Genomic DNA, 20,214 nt, shown 5'->3' on the forward strand with positions numbered 1-20,214 from the left:
GACTGCATGATTTTCAAAGTAATCGTGTCACAGATGTTTTCACATTGCTTGGCTATCAGGGCTAGCATTTGGTCGCTGCTTTGTTTACACTGCACGATGGATTGAAGACAGGGCGTTTCACATTGCATGACTTTACAATAGGAAGAATCGCAGACAACTTCATCCAAACTACGTCTCACAACCAAAAACACATAGTATATCTTTTGTTATAAACTGCATAACGAGAAAGAAGCCTTTAATGGGGTAGAAAATGTACATATTTGCTCACCTGGGTTTGAGGGGAATTATCAATTTCTCCTCAACTTTCTTTTTCAAATATCCACTAGTTTTCCTCCATTTCTTGGGTCCAAATAAACTAAAAACGAGCGCTTTTAACTTCTCCCCCTACCTCCCGCTAGCCTGCAGGTACCCACACTAGTGAATGCTGCTTTCTCATTGGCTGTAGGCGATCGCCGATGTCTTTTTCAGTCAAAACTCATTTCACACGACAGGATTTGAATCGCTGACAGGCCCAGATAATTACCATGCCAAATATCTCACAGGCATCAGCAACTCATTGGCAATTCTCTCAGGTCCCGTCTCTTATAGTTCACATTTTGTGATTGTTAATCGTGTGAGCTAGCACCGATTTGTCTGTGATTTCAGGCATTTGTCTGCGATTTCTTAAAACCTGTCAGCGAGTCTAAATCTGGGTTAAAATCATGCAGTCGGAACTCAGCAGTAGGGTGAGCGCCATTGACCAACTGAAAGCTTGTCTAAAGTTCAGCGCAGAACGCATTAGTGTGCCAGTGTGGGTCCAAATGCTTACACATTGCTTAATACACACAGGATTTACAGCAACACACAAATATATTTATATATGAAAAAAATAAAGAATTAAAATGTTACAAAAATTATTATTTTCCACCTAAATATAAAAACGACTGCCTCCATGCCTTCTTCATGTCGGGGGCTTTTTTCAGTTTACTGAATATTGAAAAAGTTTTGAAACAAATCTTTATGCTTAATAAATGAAATAAATGTAGGCTAGTGGATGTCTTCAGTGAAGTGCGCACAACACAATTTCCTTTTCCATGGAAGTAAAGGAGTAAAGTAAAAAAATAAAGTAAAGAAAAAATAAAAAGGCAGAATGAAGGAGGCTCGTTCTTTATCCTTGCACTGCTGATTATCTGTTTAACTGTTTTCTTGCTAGTGAAGCAGTCAGTTTTTCCACTTACAAAGTCCACCATGTAAATAACAAATGCGCCATGGCACTACGCATCTGACTCTTAAAGGGAATGGGAGATGAGACTCTGACTGGTTTATTGCACATTATGCTCAAAACACACCCATAACTCATTAAGAGAATAAGCACAACCCTGTTAGACCATATTTTTCCATCCTTAAAATGCGCTTTAGACTTTGTAACTAGATCATTGAAATAGAGCTACTAAAGTTTGATGTCAATATGTGTAAGCATTGCAGAGTTACAGCCTTTGAATTTTTGGCCAAATTAAAAATGGTCCATGGCCAAAATAGCTGACCTAAGAAAATTGGATATCATCTGACTCAGTTTGACTAAACCATTTATTTATTTTTTTGGTAAAGTTTTTGATTAAAATGGTCTAAAGATCATGTAGTAAAAATTTGTTCAAAATTAAACAAACTTTACAGAACAGTGGTTCTCAAAACTTGACAGTCCCCTAAACAATATATGTATGTTTTAGGTAGAACCTGTTCTGGTGTGAGTTGCAAGTTGTGTGTGTGTTCTGTGGTGGGACAACCACATAACTGATTATGGTGCAGTGCAAAGACAAGACTAAAACTCTAAGCAAACATAGCACGTATATGTGAAAATGAACATGTGTGCATATGTAAAATGTCCAGAAAATGTGTATACAGTCAGAATGTAGAATAAATAGAATACGTGTCTGTGTGCTATCGGGCTCATGTGTGCAACCGTTCCATTAAAAAAAGCAACCAGAAAAGTACTGGGAATGGATCTTGAGTGAGGTATTTGTGAAGTTATGTATAGTTGAGTGGCAGTGGTGCTTCCCCAGTGGTGACAGCTCTGTTTTGTCATGTTTCTTTGTCATATAGTCTGCAACCACATTACTGCTTGCCAGGTCAATGACGCACATGGAACTTGTAGGGCTGCTTTGTCAGCAAAAACTATTTAACAGACATCTAAGTCGATGAACCTTTATCACATGACGAAAATAAGACCTGACCAAAATTGCTGGTCGTGTGATGATGACAATTAATAAAATTTATAATAAAATTTAAAATATGCAATATTGTAATTAATAAGAATGAAACCAAATGTTGTTTACATAATAAAAACTATGCTAAAATGTCTCTTTATTTTTGTTGACTAAAATGAGAAATAAATAATATTATTGTTTTGCAGTAAGGTCGCACTGTGCAGATGCAGAAGGCGTCCCTTCCTCTAACTGCACTCACAGCATTATTTAGAAGACAACAAACAGACACACACTGAGAAAGCTAGGGAAGGATGAAGTTGCAGCTCTCTGTCGAGAGCTAAAGTCTGCTGCCGGCTGCCATAATGGGTGACAAAATTTAAGTTAATTTACAGTGCCAAAAAAATAGACAGTCCAGTAATAAAGTATATAAACAACGACAGAGTAAATAAGTAACAAAATAGCAAAGAAATTATTCTTATTATTTTTAATTAAATAAACAGGAAATATCCAAATAAATAGTAGAGTGTGTGTGTGTATATATATGTTTTATCATTTTAAGCTTAACTATATATAGGATTTTTTTTTCTTTTTTGTAGTCTGCCTATGGCAGATTAAGGAGATCTCAGATTTCTCTCTAAAATACCTTATTTTTTCTTGCAAAGATGAGTTAGTGTCAGAAATTTAGAACAACATGGGACAAAATGAGTAGTTAACAGAATTGTCATTTTTGGTTGAACTAACTCTGTAAGGCAGGTATTGGCTCAGTCAGCATTCAATTTTGACACTGTATTTACCTGAATCTGACCCTTCTTTAAAGTACAATAGAAACAAATTTTGTTTTCTTAAGCTACATTCCTATTTGTAAAAAATTACCAGTGTCAAAAATTGGTACTTCTATGAATAGCTTTATTAACTGTAAAAAATAAATATGCAATTAATTGCTGTTTATTTTGTAATAGCCCTCAGTAATCATTCCTCTAGACTTTACTCAGTTCTACAAGGTAGACATCATGTTGTGGGTGGTGCGTTTTTTTTATATATATATTTTTTGCTCAGCCCGGCGTGGCTAACCGCTTAGTGCCTAAAGAACAAGAAGCCACTTTAGATACCACCACAAATCCCTTCTGGTAGAAATTATTAAATTATTCATTCACGCTCTATTTCGCAGATTTTTATAATATTTTTTATGTCTGATAAAAGGGTCAAAGGCTGGAGGCACCTTGATCAATCATTTAACATACAGTGAGGAGCACAAAGCAGATGAAGGTGCTGGAATTACAGGACACTGGCCATGTTTCATAGCTTGTTTGCACTGCAGAAAAGACAATTCCCTTATGCTAATGTTTGCAGAACATGAATGTTCCCTCTGGGCATCATGGGAGCTTTTACGTTTTATTACCTGAGCAGCACAGGGGCCCTGGGGCTAAGACACAAAGCCATTTGCAAACGGGTATGAAGAATGTATAGCCTCATAAAATTCATTCTGCCATGCCTGGCCAAGTGCAATTACAAATGGCATTATGTAAACCGATATATTCTAGCTGTAATAACATTACATTTAGCTGCATACATGTTGCTCAAGGCATTGCTGAAATAGGTTGTATTTGTCACCCTTGACCTGAACATTCACACATGACAGATTCAGTGACTCACAGAGACGTATGCATGATGACTCTATATGATATATGTGTGTACTTATAGGCCACTTTATTAGGTACACATAAAATATCCAATCAGCCAATCACACGTATAACATGAATGCTTTAAACAATGTAGGTGTGGTCAAGGCAGTCTGATGAAGTTCAAATCAAGTGACACATGGCATGATTGTTGGTGACAGAAGCATTGGTTTGGATATTTCATTATTCTAATCTACTTGAATTTTAATGCAAAACCATCTCAAGTGTTTACAGAAAAGCATCAAATATCTAAAAAAAATATAATGTATGAGAGTGAAAATGCTTTGGTGAACAGGGGTTAAAGGAGAAGAATGGCCATGTTCAAGCTGAATAAAAGGCAATACAAGCATATTGGACCTTGAAGGAGATTATCAACACAAGGTCACTCTGGGTTTAATGGTGTTGGCACATTTTGTGTAGTACATACTAAGCAATGTTTACCAGCTAGCAAAATGAATGTGGCTTAAATCTGGCCCACATGGAATGATGGGTCTTGGGCGGTCCACTCCTGCTTGCCAGATCTAGGCCACAATTAAGCCATAGTAATACCACATATCAGCCAGAATTCAACCACATAAACCAGAACTGACCTTATTCTGGGCCACAGTTTGCTTTTTTTTTTTTTTGGCCCAGATCTAGCCCACACCAGATACTTAAATCTGGCCCACATATCGCATGTAATGGTGGGTCTTGGGTGGTCCACTCCTGTTTGGCAGATCTGGGACACAATTAAGCCATTGCATTACCATATATCAGTCAGAATTCAACCAAATATATCAGAACTGATCCTATTCTGGGCCACAGTTTGCTTTTATTCTGGCCCAGATCTGGTCAACACCAGATACTTACATCTGGCCCACATACCGCATGGAATGATGGCACTAGGGCAGTCCACTCCTGTTTGCCAGAGCTTACTGTGCCAAATATTTGCCAAAAGTGGCCCTCCTATGTTTTAAAATAACTGGGCTACATTTGCCATATTTTTTCTGGGTCACTTTGGGCTCACAGCCACATTAGCCAGAGCTTACTGTGCCAAAAATTTGAAAAAAGCGACCCACATATGTCTTAATATAACTGGGCCACATTTGCACATACACATGTGAGCCACTTTGGCTTTAGACCCACATTACCCTTGAATGACTATGCCAAATATTTGCCAACTGTGGCCCACATTTGTCCTCTGTCATTTGGGACAAATTTACCATTTTGCACATTGGCCATATTAGGCTCACGTTCAGATTACATTTTGCCATAAGTGCCAGATCTTTGCCTTAAATGGCCCATGGCCCGAAATGAAATCTTTGAATTTCGCAAATGAATTGGAATCTTTGGCTCCCTTTTGCCATTGTACAGGTGGGTCATTTTAGGCTCACATTCATTCTGTCTGGACCAAAAGAAAACCACCAGTGCAGCATAACTGCCTAAAATGGCCCACATTCATTTGCTATCTGGGTAAATGTTACATTCTAACCCAGTTTTGTTGCTGACCAAGTCTGTTTATGACAAAAATGTGTCCATATTGTGATTAGTAAGTCCAGCAGGATAACACACCATGTAATAAAGCTGTTTTCTTGAACAAGACAGAGTTCACTGAATTCAAATCACCAGTTACCAGATCTCATTCTAGTAGAGTGCCTTATAGATGGAGAGGTAGGGGAGATTCACATGGGCGACAAATCTGCCTCAACTGTGTGATGTTATCTTCTAAATAAAAGCCAAAATCTTGAAGCAATGTTTCTTGCTTCTTGTTGAATTTATCCTACAAAGAATAATAAGGCAGTTCTGAAGGCAAAGATTATTCGCCTAATAAAGTGGCCAGTGACAGTATATGCTGAACAAGCATTACTGAAATGTTAGCTGATTAATCCCAGCAAGAGGGCAGAATATTATACACACATTTTAGAATGGGTGTGTCAAACTAAATTTCAGACAAATTTCATACTAATCTATTAACCCAGACACCCTAAAAATATCTTTCTTTCTCACCAGCATGACATCCTTTCATATTACTGTCTTTCTTCCCTTACCCCTCTCGCTAAAGCCAGACTGCTTTGTGTTTGAAATTAATTAGAGCTCTGTGTACTATTGAATAAGTCTCAGGTTTGGGCCAAAAACTGATTAAGTATCAAGTGGGCTGCTGAGAGCCAGAGTATAAGTATGTGCATGGGGTTACAGGTTAATCCTTATTGATTTTCCACAATCTGCATATAAGCCCTGCTAAAAAGACGTATAGAAGGGGAGGAGGAGAAAGTGAGAGACAAATGAGAAATAGAAAATGACTCAACACAACATTTGTATAAAACTGTACATAACTCAAAATGCATCCTTCCCAACTCTAAATGAATAATCTGGCACCAAATCAAAGCAAACTGATTTATCATAGTCTGAGGTATTGCTGTAGGGTTTTGGTAAAGAACAAGATCATCAAATCCTCAAATAAAAAATAAATAAATAAAACAACACAATCAAGTAATATCATAATATCACCTATAATATTTTAATGCTTTGATTGGTTTGACATACAAGGGCGTGGTTGGATTTGCTTGGATGCTTGATTAAGCGCCTCCACACCCATCATGAGACGTTTTTCCTTTAAAGTGTTCAATATGAACGATGCGACAGCGCCTTTTCCCACTGAACGTTTTTAAGGCAAAGTGCCTAATGTCAGGTGTGGAGCCGCGGAATCAAGCATCCAACCAAATGCTTGTATAATCAACCAAGCCCTCAAACTTCTCATTTGCATCCCCATATTTCTCTTATAACAGGGTTGTTGGTATTTATTCTCATAGGGGTAGAAATATCACTTGTAAAATATGAACAATAACAAAAAAAACAACACATACATCTTTAGAAAGGTTTTTATTTTTAATTAGCAATCAATAGGACCTAAAGTATACACACCATGGACAGCTATTTGCCATGTGGGAAAAATTGTGTTTAAAAGATAAACCCAGCAAGATTTCTAAATATCAGCAGGATATTTACACATCCCATCTCTGCACTATATCAAACAATTCTTGTCAATTTGTACAATACACTTAGCAGTTTTAATAATCAACTGATGTCTATCAGCTGCTGCAAAATGGTTTGTATATTGTTTATCATTTTTGTCTCCGTTTTCAATTGTTTTATTTGATGCCTTAATATCTATCAAATAAGAATTTACCTTAATTTTAATATTTAGTAGGTGTTTTCAAATAAAAAGCCAACAGTGAATAGTGAATATAAATTGTAACATTTACTGTTCTATTTGTTATACAAGATCCTGTATTTTAAAGCATTAATATTTTATAACAACAATAGATTAACTCAGTAATACGTCAAAGCTCAAAATGTCAGAGACATCTATTACATCAAATTCAAATAATGTTACAGGAGACCAATGTGGAGATATAGGCTAACATTAGTTTTGTCTTCCTTATTCCTATTTCAGACCCATTAAAAGATTTACTGCTAGATAATGATTACCTGCATTTTGTATCAGTAAACTAATAATAAAGCCAGATAAAACCCTTACTTTACTGAATAAACTGTGATCCATCAGATCCTGTAAGTCAAAAAGTATAGTTTACTGATGAAGTCATTTCATCATGGTAAAATAACACAGAAATCGAACAATAACACTTCAAACTTCTCCCGAAGCTCCAACAGTCTGCTTTGAGAAACTGTTAATCACAACTGTCAATCACACCCCATTTTTATAGCATTAAATTACTAGCTAAAAAGATATTGTTTAAAAATGTTTTTAAAAATTAAGCTTTAATTGACCAAAACCATCTTTTGGGACAATTTACTGCAAATGTAATTTTTTTTTTAATTGGGCTCAAGTCTAGTTCATTAACACGGAGGAGGCAGGCTTTATGACTTCTACTGCAGCCAGCCCCCAGGGGGCGATCTAACGGCCAGGAGCAGAACTCAAAAGCAGGTGTGTGGCACACTTGATTGACACCCAATGGTTGAACTAGGTATTGCAGTCCAAATTCAAAATACCTTTTCACTCATTCCCTTCTCCAACAATTCCATGCAAATGCAGGTTGTCAGATTGACAATACAGGAGCAAACATGCCTGACTATTGACCATGGTGTCCTAAATACACGATGACACATTATAGAGGGGATAATTTCTATATTAAAAGTTTTGTCCTGACCATTATTTGCTATTTCTATTTTTAAAATGGTGTTTATTTCTTGAGGCTAAACAACAGCATGAACTACTGATGGTGATTACCTTAGATACGGATTTATTCAGTGTTAAATGCTACCAGTGTGATTTTAAATACTTTTTTACGTGACATTTATTGTCAAACTTAAAGAGTAGACACTACAGATCTTGGAAATAAACTAAACCATTTGAAATTGAATGTTAAAGCTCTGACTCAACTGTGCATTCTTTAAATAATGTTAGGATTTTAATGTAAGAGGTTTGATATAAATAAATGGTGCCATATAAAGAAAATCTGTGTATACCTATGCATATAAATATTGTCACTTTGGAATTATAAGGTTCTATCTGCATTCTGAATGATTTTGAGATATTGAGCTTCAAAGTTTTTGCATTCCATAGCAAACAGTATGTGTGTAACATTTGTTTTTTAAATAAAAAGACATCCCATAATGTAAATAAGTTGTCATTTAATAAGAATATGTCAATAACTCAATTTTGACAAAAATGGCAGATAGAACCTTATAATTCTAAGGAGACGATATATAGAGTGCCATATAAAGAAAATCTGGGTATACCTATGCATCGGTATATATCTAGGTAAATGCATCATCAAATAATACAAGATCTGTGTATGGAAATGGCCATACCATGAGCCTTAGACACCATTGTATCCTCATTCTTGTGTAAATTCCCAATGGACAAAAGGCAGATCAGAACACAAAACAGACTGTTGCGTGACTCACAGGCCACTGTTGCTGTCCTCCAGAGGCTGTGTTTTTGAAAATGGCCGCATACAGTAAGGGAGCCTCTTGACCGAATTGAATATGCTGTTTTTTACTCAGGCAAGGCAGGATGCTTAAATATAATTGGGCAAACTAGCAATGGAAAGGTTATCAAGACCAAAACAAAGACAGAATATCTGACACGGAATGCACATTTTCATAGGAGAATAAATTATTTTAGCATTGTTTTTCAGATAAACAATTTTTCATTATGCATGTTTCCTAAATATCTGCAAACATATTATGGTATTTGTATGCTTTAAAAGTGTCAAAAACAAAAACAAATGTCAACTGAGAAAAATTTGTTCATGCTTTCATGACCTCAATTAAACTATTGCAATAAGTTAGTGGTTGCAGGCCTAATTAACAAACTAAAGTGCTTTTTAGAACTAAGAATTATATTAGTCTGATTCCGCCATCATTGCATTGGCTCCCAATTAAACATTGTATTTGTTTTGTTTTTTATTTATTGACTACCTTCAAACCCCTGAATGGCTTAGCTCCCAGGTATTTAAGTGAGCTCCTGGTGTATTACTGCCCCTTGCATCCTCTTTGCTCAAATAATTCTGGACAATTTACTATTCCTAGAATATCAAAATTGACTGTGGTGTTAGATCATTTTCTTATTTGGCACCTAACCTCGGGAACAGCCTTCCAAGAAAAGTTCAGCATTTTCATTATTATGGTGTTTTTCTGATTTAGTGTCAAAAATGACTCTTGGGAGTATGTTAGTGTATAACGTCAGGTTTAAGAATTTTAAAGGTATGTTTTCAACTTTGTTTTAAAAGATAGAAGGTGCAAAATTGATGTCCAGAGGCAACTGATTCCTCATGCCAACTGAGAAAGCCCCATCCCATTACTTTTTATGCAAGAGTGAAGGACAGTTAACAAATCTAGAGTATGAAAGAGGAGAAGAGAAGATATAGGAGATTTGCATGGGCTCATACCGGCCAGTGGCACCCCTGAAGATATGTGATCAGCACTGCAAATGTTAGTCTACCTGAGGCATAGTAAAAAATCTGTCTCTATCGTTTCCAGCGTTAAAACAAGCACCCCACTCGTTTGTGTCAATAAGAAATGTGTAAAGACTCAGGTGTTACATTTGACTTAAACAACATTTACCTCTTGCTTTGTTATTTAAATTTAATTTAACTTTATCTCTGTTTGCAGCTGACAAATCTTTCCCCATCTTTCACCAATTACTGTTTCCTTTATCATCTCTTTAAATGCTGCCTTATTTTCAGTGTTTTGAACTGAAAGTGGGTCACTCTTGCTCTCCTGCACAGTTCATTTATTGTTGTGCCGTGTTTGATCAGTGTTGTTGCTTTGTAAGGCTCAAAGTGTACTTTATTTATTTTGTTAACGTGTAAATGTAGTCTTGCACACAGCTTTTTAAAGCATACACAACTTGACAGTGTGTATACATGAACACAGGCACTAGATGAGTGCAACACAAAGTCCAGTTCTGGCACCCTTTTTTTCTCTAAAGTTGAGTGATAATGTTGTCTCTATAATCATTACATAAACGTCTATTGTTTGGTTACTTCATTACTTTGTTGCTGTTCTGTCTCTTACAATGTCTTTACCCACTGTGGGACAACAGTCCAGCAGCTACAGCGTTGACACCTTGTGGACAAAGTAAGTAAGTAAGTCTTTTATTTTTTTTATTTAAACCTGCCAGGTTACATAATGTAATACACCTGATTCAAATTAGTATCAGCATATGTATATGCCATAGACTGATATATACACACATATATATTTGAGGCTGTTCTTTAGAATAAATTACAACTGCAGCTTATCAGACCAACAACTCCAATTTGGTGTCTAGAAGATTTCAACTTAAACTAATTTAGGTTTTTAAAAACAAATGTACATCACATTGTCATAAGCATTTATACCAATTACCGTGACATTTCATGCTCAGGTGCATTGCATTTCTCTGGATCATCTTTGAAATGTTTACTTGAGATGATTACTTTTCTGTATACATTTAATTCAAATAGATTTTTATTTAATTTCACAATTTGACATCATTTTTCTTTCAGATCAGTAGGCCTCACCTGGGAACAAACAGTTTAAATTTTAAATAGGAGCTGTGAACTTCAGCTCAAACCCAACCAACTGCAATTCAACACCATTAAATAAACTTGTGTTGCATCTAGTGGCAACTCACTCAGCTTCTTTATTTACTGCAATGTTCATAATAAATTAATCAGCATGTCCTCAAGGAAATGTACTCCAGGTTTAAAGAGTCACCTACAAAGCCCAGAAGCTAGGTAATGTCTGTGCTTCAAGGGTGCAAGGGTCTGTGCTTCAAGGGTGCAGGTCTTGATCTTATGGATGTTCTTTTGGTTGCTCCTTTAAACGTCGTCTCATTTCTTCTGCATGGGCTTTGCTGCGCTCCCTTTTTGTTTGATACTGTGTGGACAAATAGAAAGAAATTATTTAACTCAAAGCTGGTAGAGAAGCTGGAATTAATTAAACCTTTATCAAACCAATTTCACAAATATTTTGATCAGGTAAAATGATTACAAAACTAAAAAGGAGCATCCGAGTAGACAATAAACAGTTTATAAATGTTATTTAATGGCAAATGATTTGTCCCTGATAACATGTTATTAACACTCATCTGTTCAATACATTACTGTTCATGCCTAGATTCAAACAAAACACAAACGACTTGCCTAGGACAGCAGATTTTGAGGTTGATTCAATTTCCAACATGTATATGTATGCTTTCTTATAATAATTCTTATAATAATTAATAGTATTTTATTGTTATAATAATTCTTATAATAATTAATAGTAAAATTAATAAACGTAGAGGGCCTTATCATACACCCGGCACATTAAGGGACAAGAGTTTTTGTCGCGATTTGTTGCTATTTTCAGACCAATGCAACCCCACCACACTCTTTAAATAGTAAATCCATTTGCGCCGCTTTGTGGACTTATGGGTGTGCTGGTCTAGAAAGGAGGTTGTGTGAGGAGTTTGCATGTTTTCTCTGCCTTCGCGTGGGTTTCCTCCGGTTGCTCCGGTTTCCCCCCACAGTCTAAAGATATGTGTTACAGGAGAATTGGGTAGGCTAAATTGTCCGTAGTGTGTGAATGTGTGTGTGGATGTTTCCCAGAGATGGCTTGCGGCTGGAAGGGCACCCGCTGCGTAAAAACTTGCTGGATAAGTTAGCGGTTCATTCCATTGTCGACCCCGGATTAATAAATGGTCTAAGCCAACAAGAAAATGAATGAATGAATGAAGTTTAGATTTGTCTGTCAGGTTTTGGAGATGTATGCATCACCATATGGGGCATAATAATAGCACATGTTTTTTGGCAACTTGCTTTGAAACAAATCTTTGAATTAACAAGCTAAATTAAGTATGTAGGCTATTAAATGTCTTCAGTGGAGCGAGTACAACACCATTTCCTTATCCACAAAAGTCAACAAGTAAAAAAGTTAAGAGAAAGTAAAGAGGCCGAATGTAGGAGGCTCACTCTTAATCCTTACTGCAGATGGTCTGTTTAATTTGCTAGTGAAGTTAGTTTTTCCACTTATAAATTCTACCATGTAAATAGCACAAGCACCATGGCGTGATGTAACTGACTATTAAAGCGATTGGGAGATGAGACTCTAATTAGTTTAATGCACGTTATGCTCAAAACACACCCATAACTCATTAAGAGAATAAGCACAAAACTGTTAGACTATGTGTCGCAGCGCAGAACGTATTTTTTCTGTCCTTGAAATAGCAAAAGTGCATTCGGACACTCCTTTAATGTTGTTGCACCATGCGCACTACCTTAAATTTTATATACCTGCTAGATGAACCCGTCTCATACAGCTGCCATTGCACGGCTCAAAGACACTTTGTACAGTGCAATTTAACACAACTGCCTCTAGGAGTCGCCAATGAAAATAAAACAGACACGCACAAAAAATGTGCGTACGCCAGCCATGAAGTTGGTATGGAGCTGCGCACATTCCCGCGTTCATTTCATCGTTAGTAAATCCAAACGTGAGCCATTCCGAGCGTGAAACCTGGCGTACGCAAAGTTTTTGTGCGTACGCAGCGTTGATACATGAGGCCCCTGATGTCAAAAGGTGATTGTAACTATGATTAGGTACAAAAGCAGCATCCCAGAAAGGTTTAGTCCTTAGGGAGCAAAGACATGCCAAGAATCACCAGCTTGCCAACAAATATACAATTGAAGTCAGAATTATTAGCCCCCCTTTGAATTCAGGGTACCCCCAGGATCCTCCAAATGAAATTCAAGGCTTTTTAAGACCTTTTTAATACCATTTCAAATTAAATTCAATGTCAACTTCGTACCCATTCTGACAGAAGTATGAGGGTAAAAATGTCAAATCTGTATAATGTTTGGACCCTAGAAAATAATTATGTACAAGTGACTACATGAATTAAATTAAACATTTTATTTCAATTATCAGTTATATTTAATACATATGCAACAACGTGGTCGTCCACCCAGTAGCATATATGAAGGTTCAACTGAAGGTCAAACATGACCACAAACCCATTGGCCTTATTCACCTGGTTAATCAGTTCTTTATACAAGTTTGACAGCATAATGGTGTGTATATAAAAACAAAATCAAACATGGAGAGTCTCAAAAACCCTTTTATATGAGGAACTACTTTCTTCCGCGTTGGATTCAAATTAAAAGCTAACAGTTAAACAGCTGAGCAAGCATCTTTTAAACTTTATATCTGTAGTGTCTTTTTGCTGGCTGTATGTGGGCGGAGTAATATACAAATCAGCCAATCAGATTCGAGAACCAGACAGTGTGTGTGTGTGTGTGTATATATTTATATAGCAAGTCCAAAAGCCAAAAGCCAGGGTCTGTCATGGTATGGGTTTGTGTCAGTGGCGTTGGCAAAGGTAACTTACACATCTTTGATGGCACAATTAATGCTGAAAAGTACATCGATTTTGGAGCACAATATGCTGCCTTCTTTTTCAGGGACAATCATGCATATTTGCAATCATGCAATACAATAAAAACACATTCTGCACACATTACAAAGTCCTGGCTGTGGAGGAAGAGGACATAGGTACTTTACTGGCCTCTTACCTTAAGACTTGTTTGCAGGAAGAATGGGACAAAATTACCTGAAACAGTTCTAAAGACACTTGATGTCCCTAAACGCCACTTGGTGTCCCTACACTACAGTACCTAAATGCATTTTAAGTGTCGTGAAAAGGAATGGCAACATTACAAAGTGGCAAATGCTTCAATGTCCCAACATTTTTAAAAATCTTTTGCAAGAACCAAAGTTGGAACATGCGCTTATTTAAAAAAAAAAAAAAATCATGAGGAACAACAATGTTTGTTGTATTGTCTACAATAAAAAGGTTTACTTGCAATACTTTTTTATTTGCGTTTTCCATGCTGTCCCAACTTTTACTGATTTGGGGTTGTGTTTAAACAGCATGAGAGTCAAATAAGTGATAAAAGCTATTTTATAATAAATCCAAAACAAAATGTCAATGCATTTGCATTGCTGATAACAGTGACATGTATCTTCAATTTCTTTTTCTCTGTGTTTAATAAACCAATATGTTATATCCTGGTGTAAATGGGTTATTTTATCCAAAACGACATTAAATGTAAATGGTATTGATTGTGCATTCTCAAATTCACGATCCCTGTTTAAATATGTAAACTCGCAAACAATGCAGCACTCACCTCTTTCCTGAGACATTCACGCATTGCACGGTCCATATCATTACATGTTCCAAAGAACTTGAGGACGTTATGCTATAAGACAGACAGACAGACAAATTAGCTACCTGCATTCCTGTTTTCAATGTAAAAACATAATAAATATTAAGCATCTCTCTCTAATTATTGGCCAGTCTTTATAACAGATTATCAGACAGAAACAACCATATAAATGGTAGAATCCATAAAATGTGTCAAATATTCCAAATAAATTTAATATCAAAGTAATAATTCATTATCAAATTCATTACTAATAATGAACTAGATCTAAAGACTGAACAGAATTAGGTTCAGGAACAGTTAAACAGCAGCCAACTTCTACTGTTTTTGTACCAACTATTGGTGTGAATGGCTACTTTTTTTCGTCAACATAGGAAAGAAATTCATAAATGTTTAGAACCACTAAAGCAGTGGTCACCAAACTTGTTCCTGCAGGGCCGGTGTCCTGCAGATTTTAGCTCCAACCCTAATCAAACACACCTGAACAAGCTAATCAAGGTCTTACTGGGTATACTTGAAACATCCAGGCAGGTGTGTTGAGGCAAGATGGAGCTAAACCCTGCAGGGACACCGGCCTTCCAGGACCAGGATTGGTGACCCCTGCACTAAAGTGTAGGCAAATGGTGACTGAATTTTCATTTTTGGGTAAACTACCCCTCTAAGCATTATGATAATGCTACTTTCATTTGTGGCACTCCTTTTTTATCTAAATCAACTTTGTTTCACAGTTGCCAATGTTACTAAATTAACACTTACTGAACTAAATCAAAGTTTGACTGACACTTTTTTCTGAATGATGTATTTTCCTCTGTAAAGCTGCTTCTAGCTAAATTAACTCCACTTTATAACAGATCTGATTATTGCAATATTGTTTTCATGTTGATAACTTTTTGAAGCAGCTTTTTTACACATTGTAAAATATGTATTTTTTTTACAATACAAAAGAATATGTCTCATCCATATATGACTTTCATAAAATGCAAAATTAATTATTACAGCATCAAAACTTTTCAGTGTCCTCTTTTTTTTTGGTCCAAACAAGTGTTTTTTTTATTTATTAGGCATAATTTCCACATTTATTGGTTGTATATTTACAGTGTGTGTGTGTGTGTCTGTGTCCATTTGGGTGGGTTAAAGGGGTAATGAAGCACTCAGTCAAGTTTACCTTCATACATAGGATTCCACTTTAATGAAAATATATTATACAAACTCGATTAATGTAACCATTTAGCAAAAAACGGCATGTTTTACTATAGATTTTAGACCTAAGGCACTGCCATCTTGGAATGTTGCTGTGTCTGATGTCACAGGGTTGGTTGAGTTCCCTGCGCTGAACAGAAACCCTGGAAGTAAAGGAGACTGTACTTTATCCCAATGCGTGAAGTTGTGAACGTGGAGCTGCTGCAAATACAAGCATCAGATGTGTGTCAAATATAAAAGTATATATATATATATCTATTCTATTTTTCCCCTTTTAATCACCTATCATTTGATTCACTCTCTGTATTAAGCTGTCTGAGTGCCTTTCTGTGATTGTAACAGACTAAACACAAGAGACTGGACAGGCTAATTTAACCCAAAGCATGAAGTTGTGAACGAGCATCACCGAGCTGCTGCAAATACAACAAATACAAGCATCTAAGTGTCTTCAGTTGTGTCTTTTTCTTTTGTTAATACTGTTCTTTTGATGAGCTGAGGTCTACTCACGCTGCTTCAGCGCTGCCTGACAAGGGGATTTACATTCAGACTAATGCAAGGATTAAAATCATTCATGACTTCACACTTTACTAAGTCACATCTGTGTGTGTTATGTCAAGACATATTCCCTTATCAAGTCAATCATCTCGTTCTCTCAACATGTATGAAGAATAAAAACCTGCCATGAGAAACACTGCGCTGATCTTAGTTTAAACATGAGCAGAGGTGAGGGAGGGGCTGTAGCAGTAAAAAAAAATGAAAGTATCCGCCCCCAATACGTCAGCACCAGACCTGCTGAAGCAGCGCAAGAGTGGAGCACAGCACAGCGCATCAAACGAACAATATTAACAAAAGAAAAATACACAACTGAAGACACTTAAATGCTTGTATTTGTTGTATTCACAGCAGCTCTGTGATGCTCGTCCACAACTTCATGCATTGGGTTAAATTAGGTTGTTCAGTGTCTGTGTTCAGTCTGTTACAAACACAGACAGGCAGTCAGGCTGCTTAATACAGAGAGTGTATCAAAGCGCATCAAATGATCATAATTAAAAGGGGATAAAAAGAAAAATAGAATAAATTTATACTTTTATATTAGACACACATCTGATGCTTGTATTTGCAGCAGCTCCACGTTCACAACTTCACACATTGGGAAAAAGTACAGTCTCCTTTACTTCAATTGTTTCTGTTCAGCGCAGGGAACTCAACCAACCCTGTGATGTTAGACACAGCGACATTTTAAGATGGAATCCAATGTACAAAATAAGGTAAACTTGACTGAGTGCTTCATTTCCCTTTTAAACTCTAAAAAGCATGTTAAGTGAGTGTTTGAATACCTCTTTGTGGCACTGTTTGAGAAGTGTTATAAGCTGATTGCACTCATCAGTATGCAGATGGGGCGACAGATCCGGATGCATCCTGAGTTAAGGTTGTATGTCTCAATCTATGACACCACTTGCCTTGTTGGTGACTACCATTATTTACGCCACCATAAAGAAAAGGAAAAAGAAAGAAAAAACGTCTAAAGTCCATTTACCCAAACAGTACAATAAAAGACACAGCAAAATAATATAAATAAACTAGTTTAATCCAAGTCTTTCGGAAGAGACAGAACTAAAATGCTTGTATTCCCAATGAATCTGGATTGTACTTTCATGTTTTTTTGTTTCATATTTTGAGGCATTTAATGTTTGGTTGAAAGGATTCAACAGATGAACAGAACTACTGAAAGTACTTTTTTTATAATTATTCTCATTTGTGTTGGAAAGACGACCAGTTACTTTCATTTTTGGCTAAATATACAATTAATGCAAATTCTTGAACACTTTAGAAAACTTAAAATTAGCGTTGTCCATTATTCTAAACCAGGGGTGGCCAACCCTGTTCCTGGAGAGCCACCTTCCTGCAGATTTCAGTTGCAATCCATATCAAACACACCTGACTGTAATTATCACGTGGTGTTCAGGTCCGAACTAATTGGTTCAGGTGTGTTTGATATGGGTAGCAACTGAAATCTGCAGGAAGGTGGCTATCCAGGAACAGGGTTGGCCACCCGTGTTCTAAACAAACATACATCTGTAAATCAGTTCACTGCCAATGCTGGTTCCTTAAAATGTTCAAATACAGCCATCTTCATTCAAGTCAATAATATTAGGCTGGACTAGCAGAAAGCTGGAAAATCAATTAAGCAATTCGACTTGAGATTAAGGATACTACAGCCGCCCCATCCCAAACCATCACTCATTCTAAAATCCTCTGAAATCTGCAACACTTACCTGCAACAAAGAAAAAACATGTATTAGTTTTAATTTACTCATAACTTTCTCTCTAATTATATATATATATATATATATATATATATATATATATATATATATATATATATATATATATATACACACACACACACACACACACACACACACACACACACACACACACACACACACACACACACACACACACACTTTCAAACCCTGCATTATAATCTACTTAAATATGTCCTAAATGAATGCACTATTAATGTGAAGTACATATTTTTGAGTGTGTTAGAGAAAAGTAAGCAAAATGTGGGACATACTACACAGAATTGTTTCTTGCCACTACAGACTTTTTTGTTAACATCAGTTTGTCAGTGAGTTTGTAAGTTTTTTTTATTTGTGCTACCTAACAACAGTTTGTCATACCTAATAAATATAAAAATAACATATTCCCCTGACAGTCCATTGGATCTGATGATGTAAAATCTGCTAATTGTTGTCCAATGATGCATTTCATAGTTAAATCAAATTTGTTTTGTTACTGTGCTATCTGCATCTTTCATTTTAAAAATTGGGCAATGTTGTTTCAGATTAAATTAAACACGAATAACACAAAATGTTTTTTAGGTTAGATACTGTCATTCAGAAATCATCCTGTCTACTTTATAAGTTCATCAACATCTTCATCCATTAACAGGAGCTCAAGTATTTATCCACAGTTGGTCTTGTACACATGCTTGGTAGTTTTTATTCATGTTTGTAAAGGCATAGTTTTATTAATAGTTTTCATAAATCCTCAACCACAAGGAGTTTTGCTTAAGTTTAGTAACTGTGTGGACAATTTTAATATCCACCAACAACAGTAAAAATAAAATTAAAAAAACTTTTTTTTTTTGCAATTATTATAATCATTATTTTAAATGAAGCTCATGGGAACCTTAGCTATGAAATAACAATTTATTCTTTTTATTTGACTAATATATTTATTATTTTATTTATTTACAATTTATTATTTTATTTGACTAATGTTAGTGCCAATACCAAAAATGTAGTTCCTTGAAAATTATTTTTATATGTTTAAAATAAAACTTAATTCTGATGAATAAAAAATAAGGTGCAATGTGAACATGCTATTCAACATTTTGACCACCAGATGGACACATATGCCCGTTTTACAGTTTTGTAACTGATCTAAATATGATAAATGAATACTTGTATGAAACTCTGCTTAAAATTAAAATTAAACCCATTTTATCCATTTTAAAATGGCAATTTTTTATTGAGTATAATCGTTAAAATAAAGGTAAAGTTTTAATCATAATCTATTTTATTATAAAGTTGGAGCATTGCAACACGTAAAGGAACAATCGATATAAATATAATCTATTCACTCTGTTTAAATCTCTTTAAGAACTAAAAGTAGAATCGCTTTTTAAAAACTTCAGGTTCATAAACTACACAGCTACAACATTAAACATTAAAATTATTGACTGGAAACTGCAGACATTATTTTTAATAAACGTTACAAGACAACTACTTTAAGTGAAGTGGAGTGTCACATATGTGTACACTGTCATCAATGCATCAGTGTTGAGGTTACAATTTCTACCTAACTTACGTAGCTGCTGCTTTTTGTGGTAACTGTAAATAAGTAGCTATCTTTTTAGTATTATCATTTATTTATTATTGAAATTCAAACGCTTCGCCATCATTACTACATCGATATTGCAATGACATCTTATCAATAAACTCACCAATAGCCTTATAGGCGGTTCAGTTGTGTAAAACTCCTGAAGGGCATCACAGTTCACGTGTTTAAAGTCCACAGTGGCTAATACACACTAACAACAAATCAGAAATGTATGTTATGTTAGTCAGCTCCTTTGCTTTATATTTCATGTTCTCACACAGACGTCAGGTTTTTGATGCGATGCAATGCAATAACCCTAAAGCCGCAATTCACCTAGGCATCAAATCACATTTAGCATGGTGCCTTCCTATGTTGCGTAGTATGTCTCTACTCCGGAAAAAGTATTGTGTTGTACTGCAGCGTGAACCAATCAACCGCTTCGTTCTCATCAAACCGGAGTAAGGACTTTTATGAAAATACTGACGGACAAAATCTCTCAACTTTTTAAAATAATGACCCAATGCAAACAGAAGTGTCTGTCTACCGTTAAAAAAATGACGTATAAAA

At 35.8% G+C, this 20,214-nt stretch overlaps 1 protein-coding gene across 3 annotated transcripts; it reads right to left on the reverse strand.

Moving 5' to 3' along the window:
- Positions 1 to 10,448: 10,448 nt before the first annotated feature.
- On the reverse strand, positions 10,449 to 20,032 carry cmc2 (C-x(9)-C motif containing 2). 3 transcript variants are annotated; one of them, NM_001282139.1, is made up of 5 exons: positions 19,981 to 20,032; positions 19,772 to 19,858; positions 17,094 to 17,227; positions 14,521 to 14,592; positions 10,449 to 11,230 (listed from the first exon to the last, which is right to left on the reverse strand). In NM_001282139.1, exons 3-5 carry the CDS (start codon positions 17,172 to 17,174, stop codon positions 11,147 to 11,149), a joined length of 237 nt encoding a protein of 78 aa, NP_001269068.1. In that variant the 5' UTR covers positions 17,175 to 17,227; positions 19,772 to 19,858; positions 19,981 to 20,032; the 3' UTR covers positions 10,449 to 11,146. The 3 variants fall into 3 exon arrangements, with proteins under 3 accessions (NP_001269068.1, NP_001002614.1, XP_073785030.1); XM_073928929.1 differs by adding an exon at positions 17,810 to 18,032 and having other exon boundaries at positions 10,800 to 11,230; positions 17,094 to 17,637; positions 19,772 to 20,030; NM_001002614.2 differs by having other exon boundaries at positions 19,772 to 20,032.
- Positions 20,033 to 20,214: the final 182 nt, after the last annotated feature.

The sequence above is a fragment of the Danio rerio genome, chromosome 18, assembly GCF_049306965.1.
Source record: "Danio rerio strain Tuebingen ecotype United States chromosome 18, GRCz12tu, whole genome shotgun sequence".
NCBI lineage: Eukaryota > Metazoa > Chordata > Actinopteri > Cypriniformes > Danionidae > Danio > Danio rerio.

Bases quoted from the DNA above. Each gene is read 5' to 3' on its own strand.
- cmc2 (NM_001282139.1), bottom strand. From the start codon at position 17,174: ATGCATCCGGATCTGTCGCCCCATCTGCATACTGATGAGTGCAATCAG. The intron at 14,593-17,093 runs GTATTCAAACAC...TCTGTCTTATAG, and splicing joins TCAAACAGTGCCACAAAGAG to CATAACGTCCTCAAGTTCTT. The intron at 11,231-14,520 runs GTGAGTGCTGCA...TTGTCCACACAG, and splicing joins GTGAATGTCTCAGGAAAGAG to TATCAAACAAAAAGGGAGCG.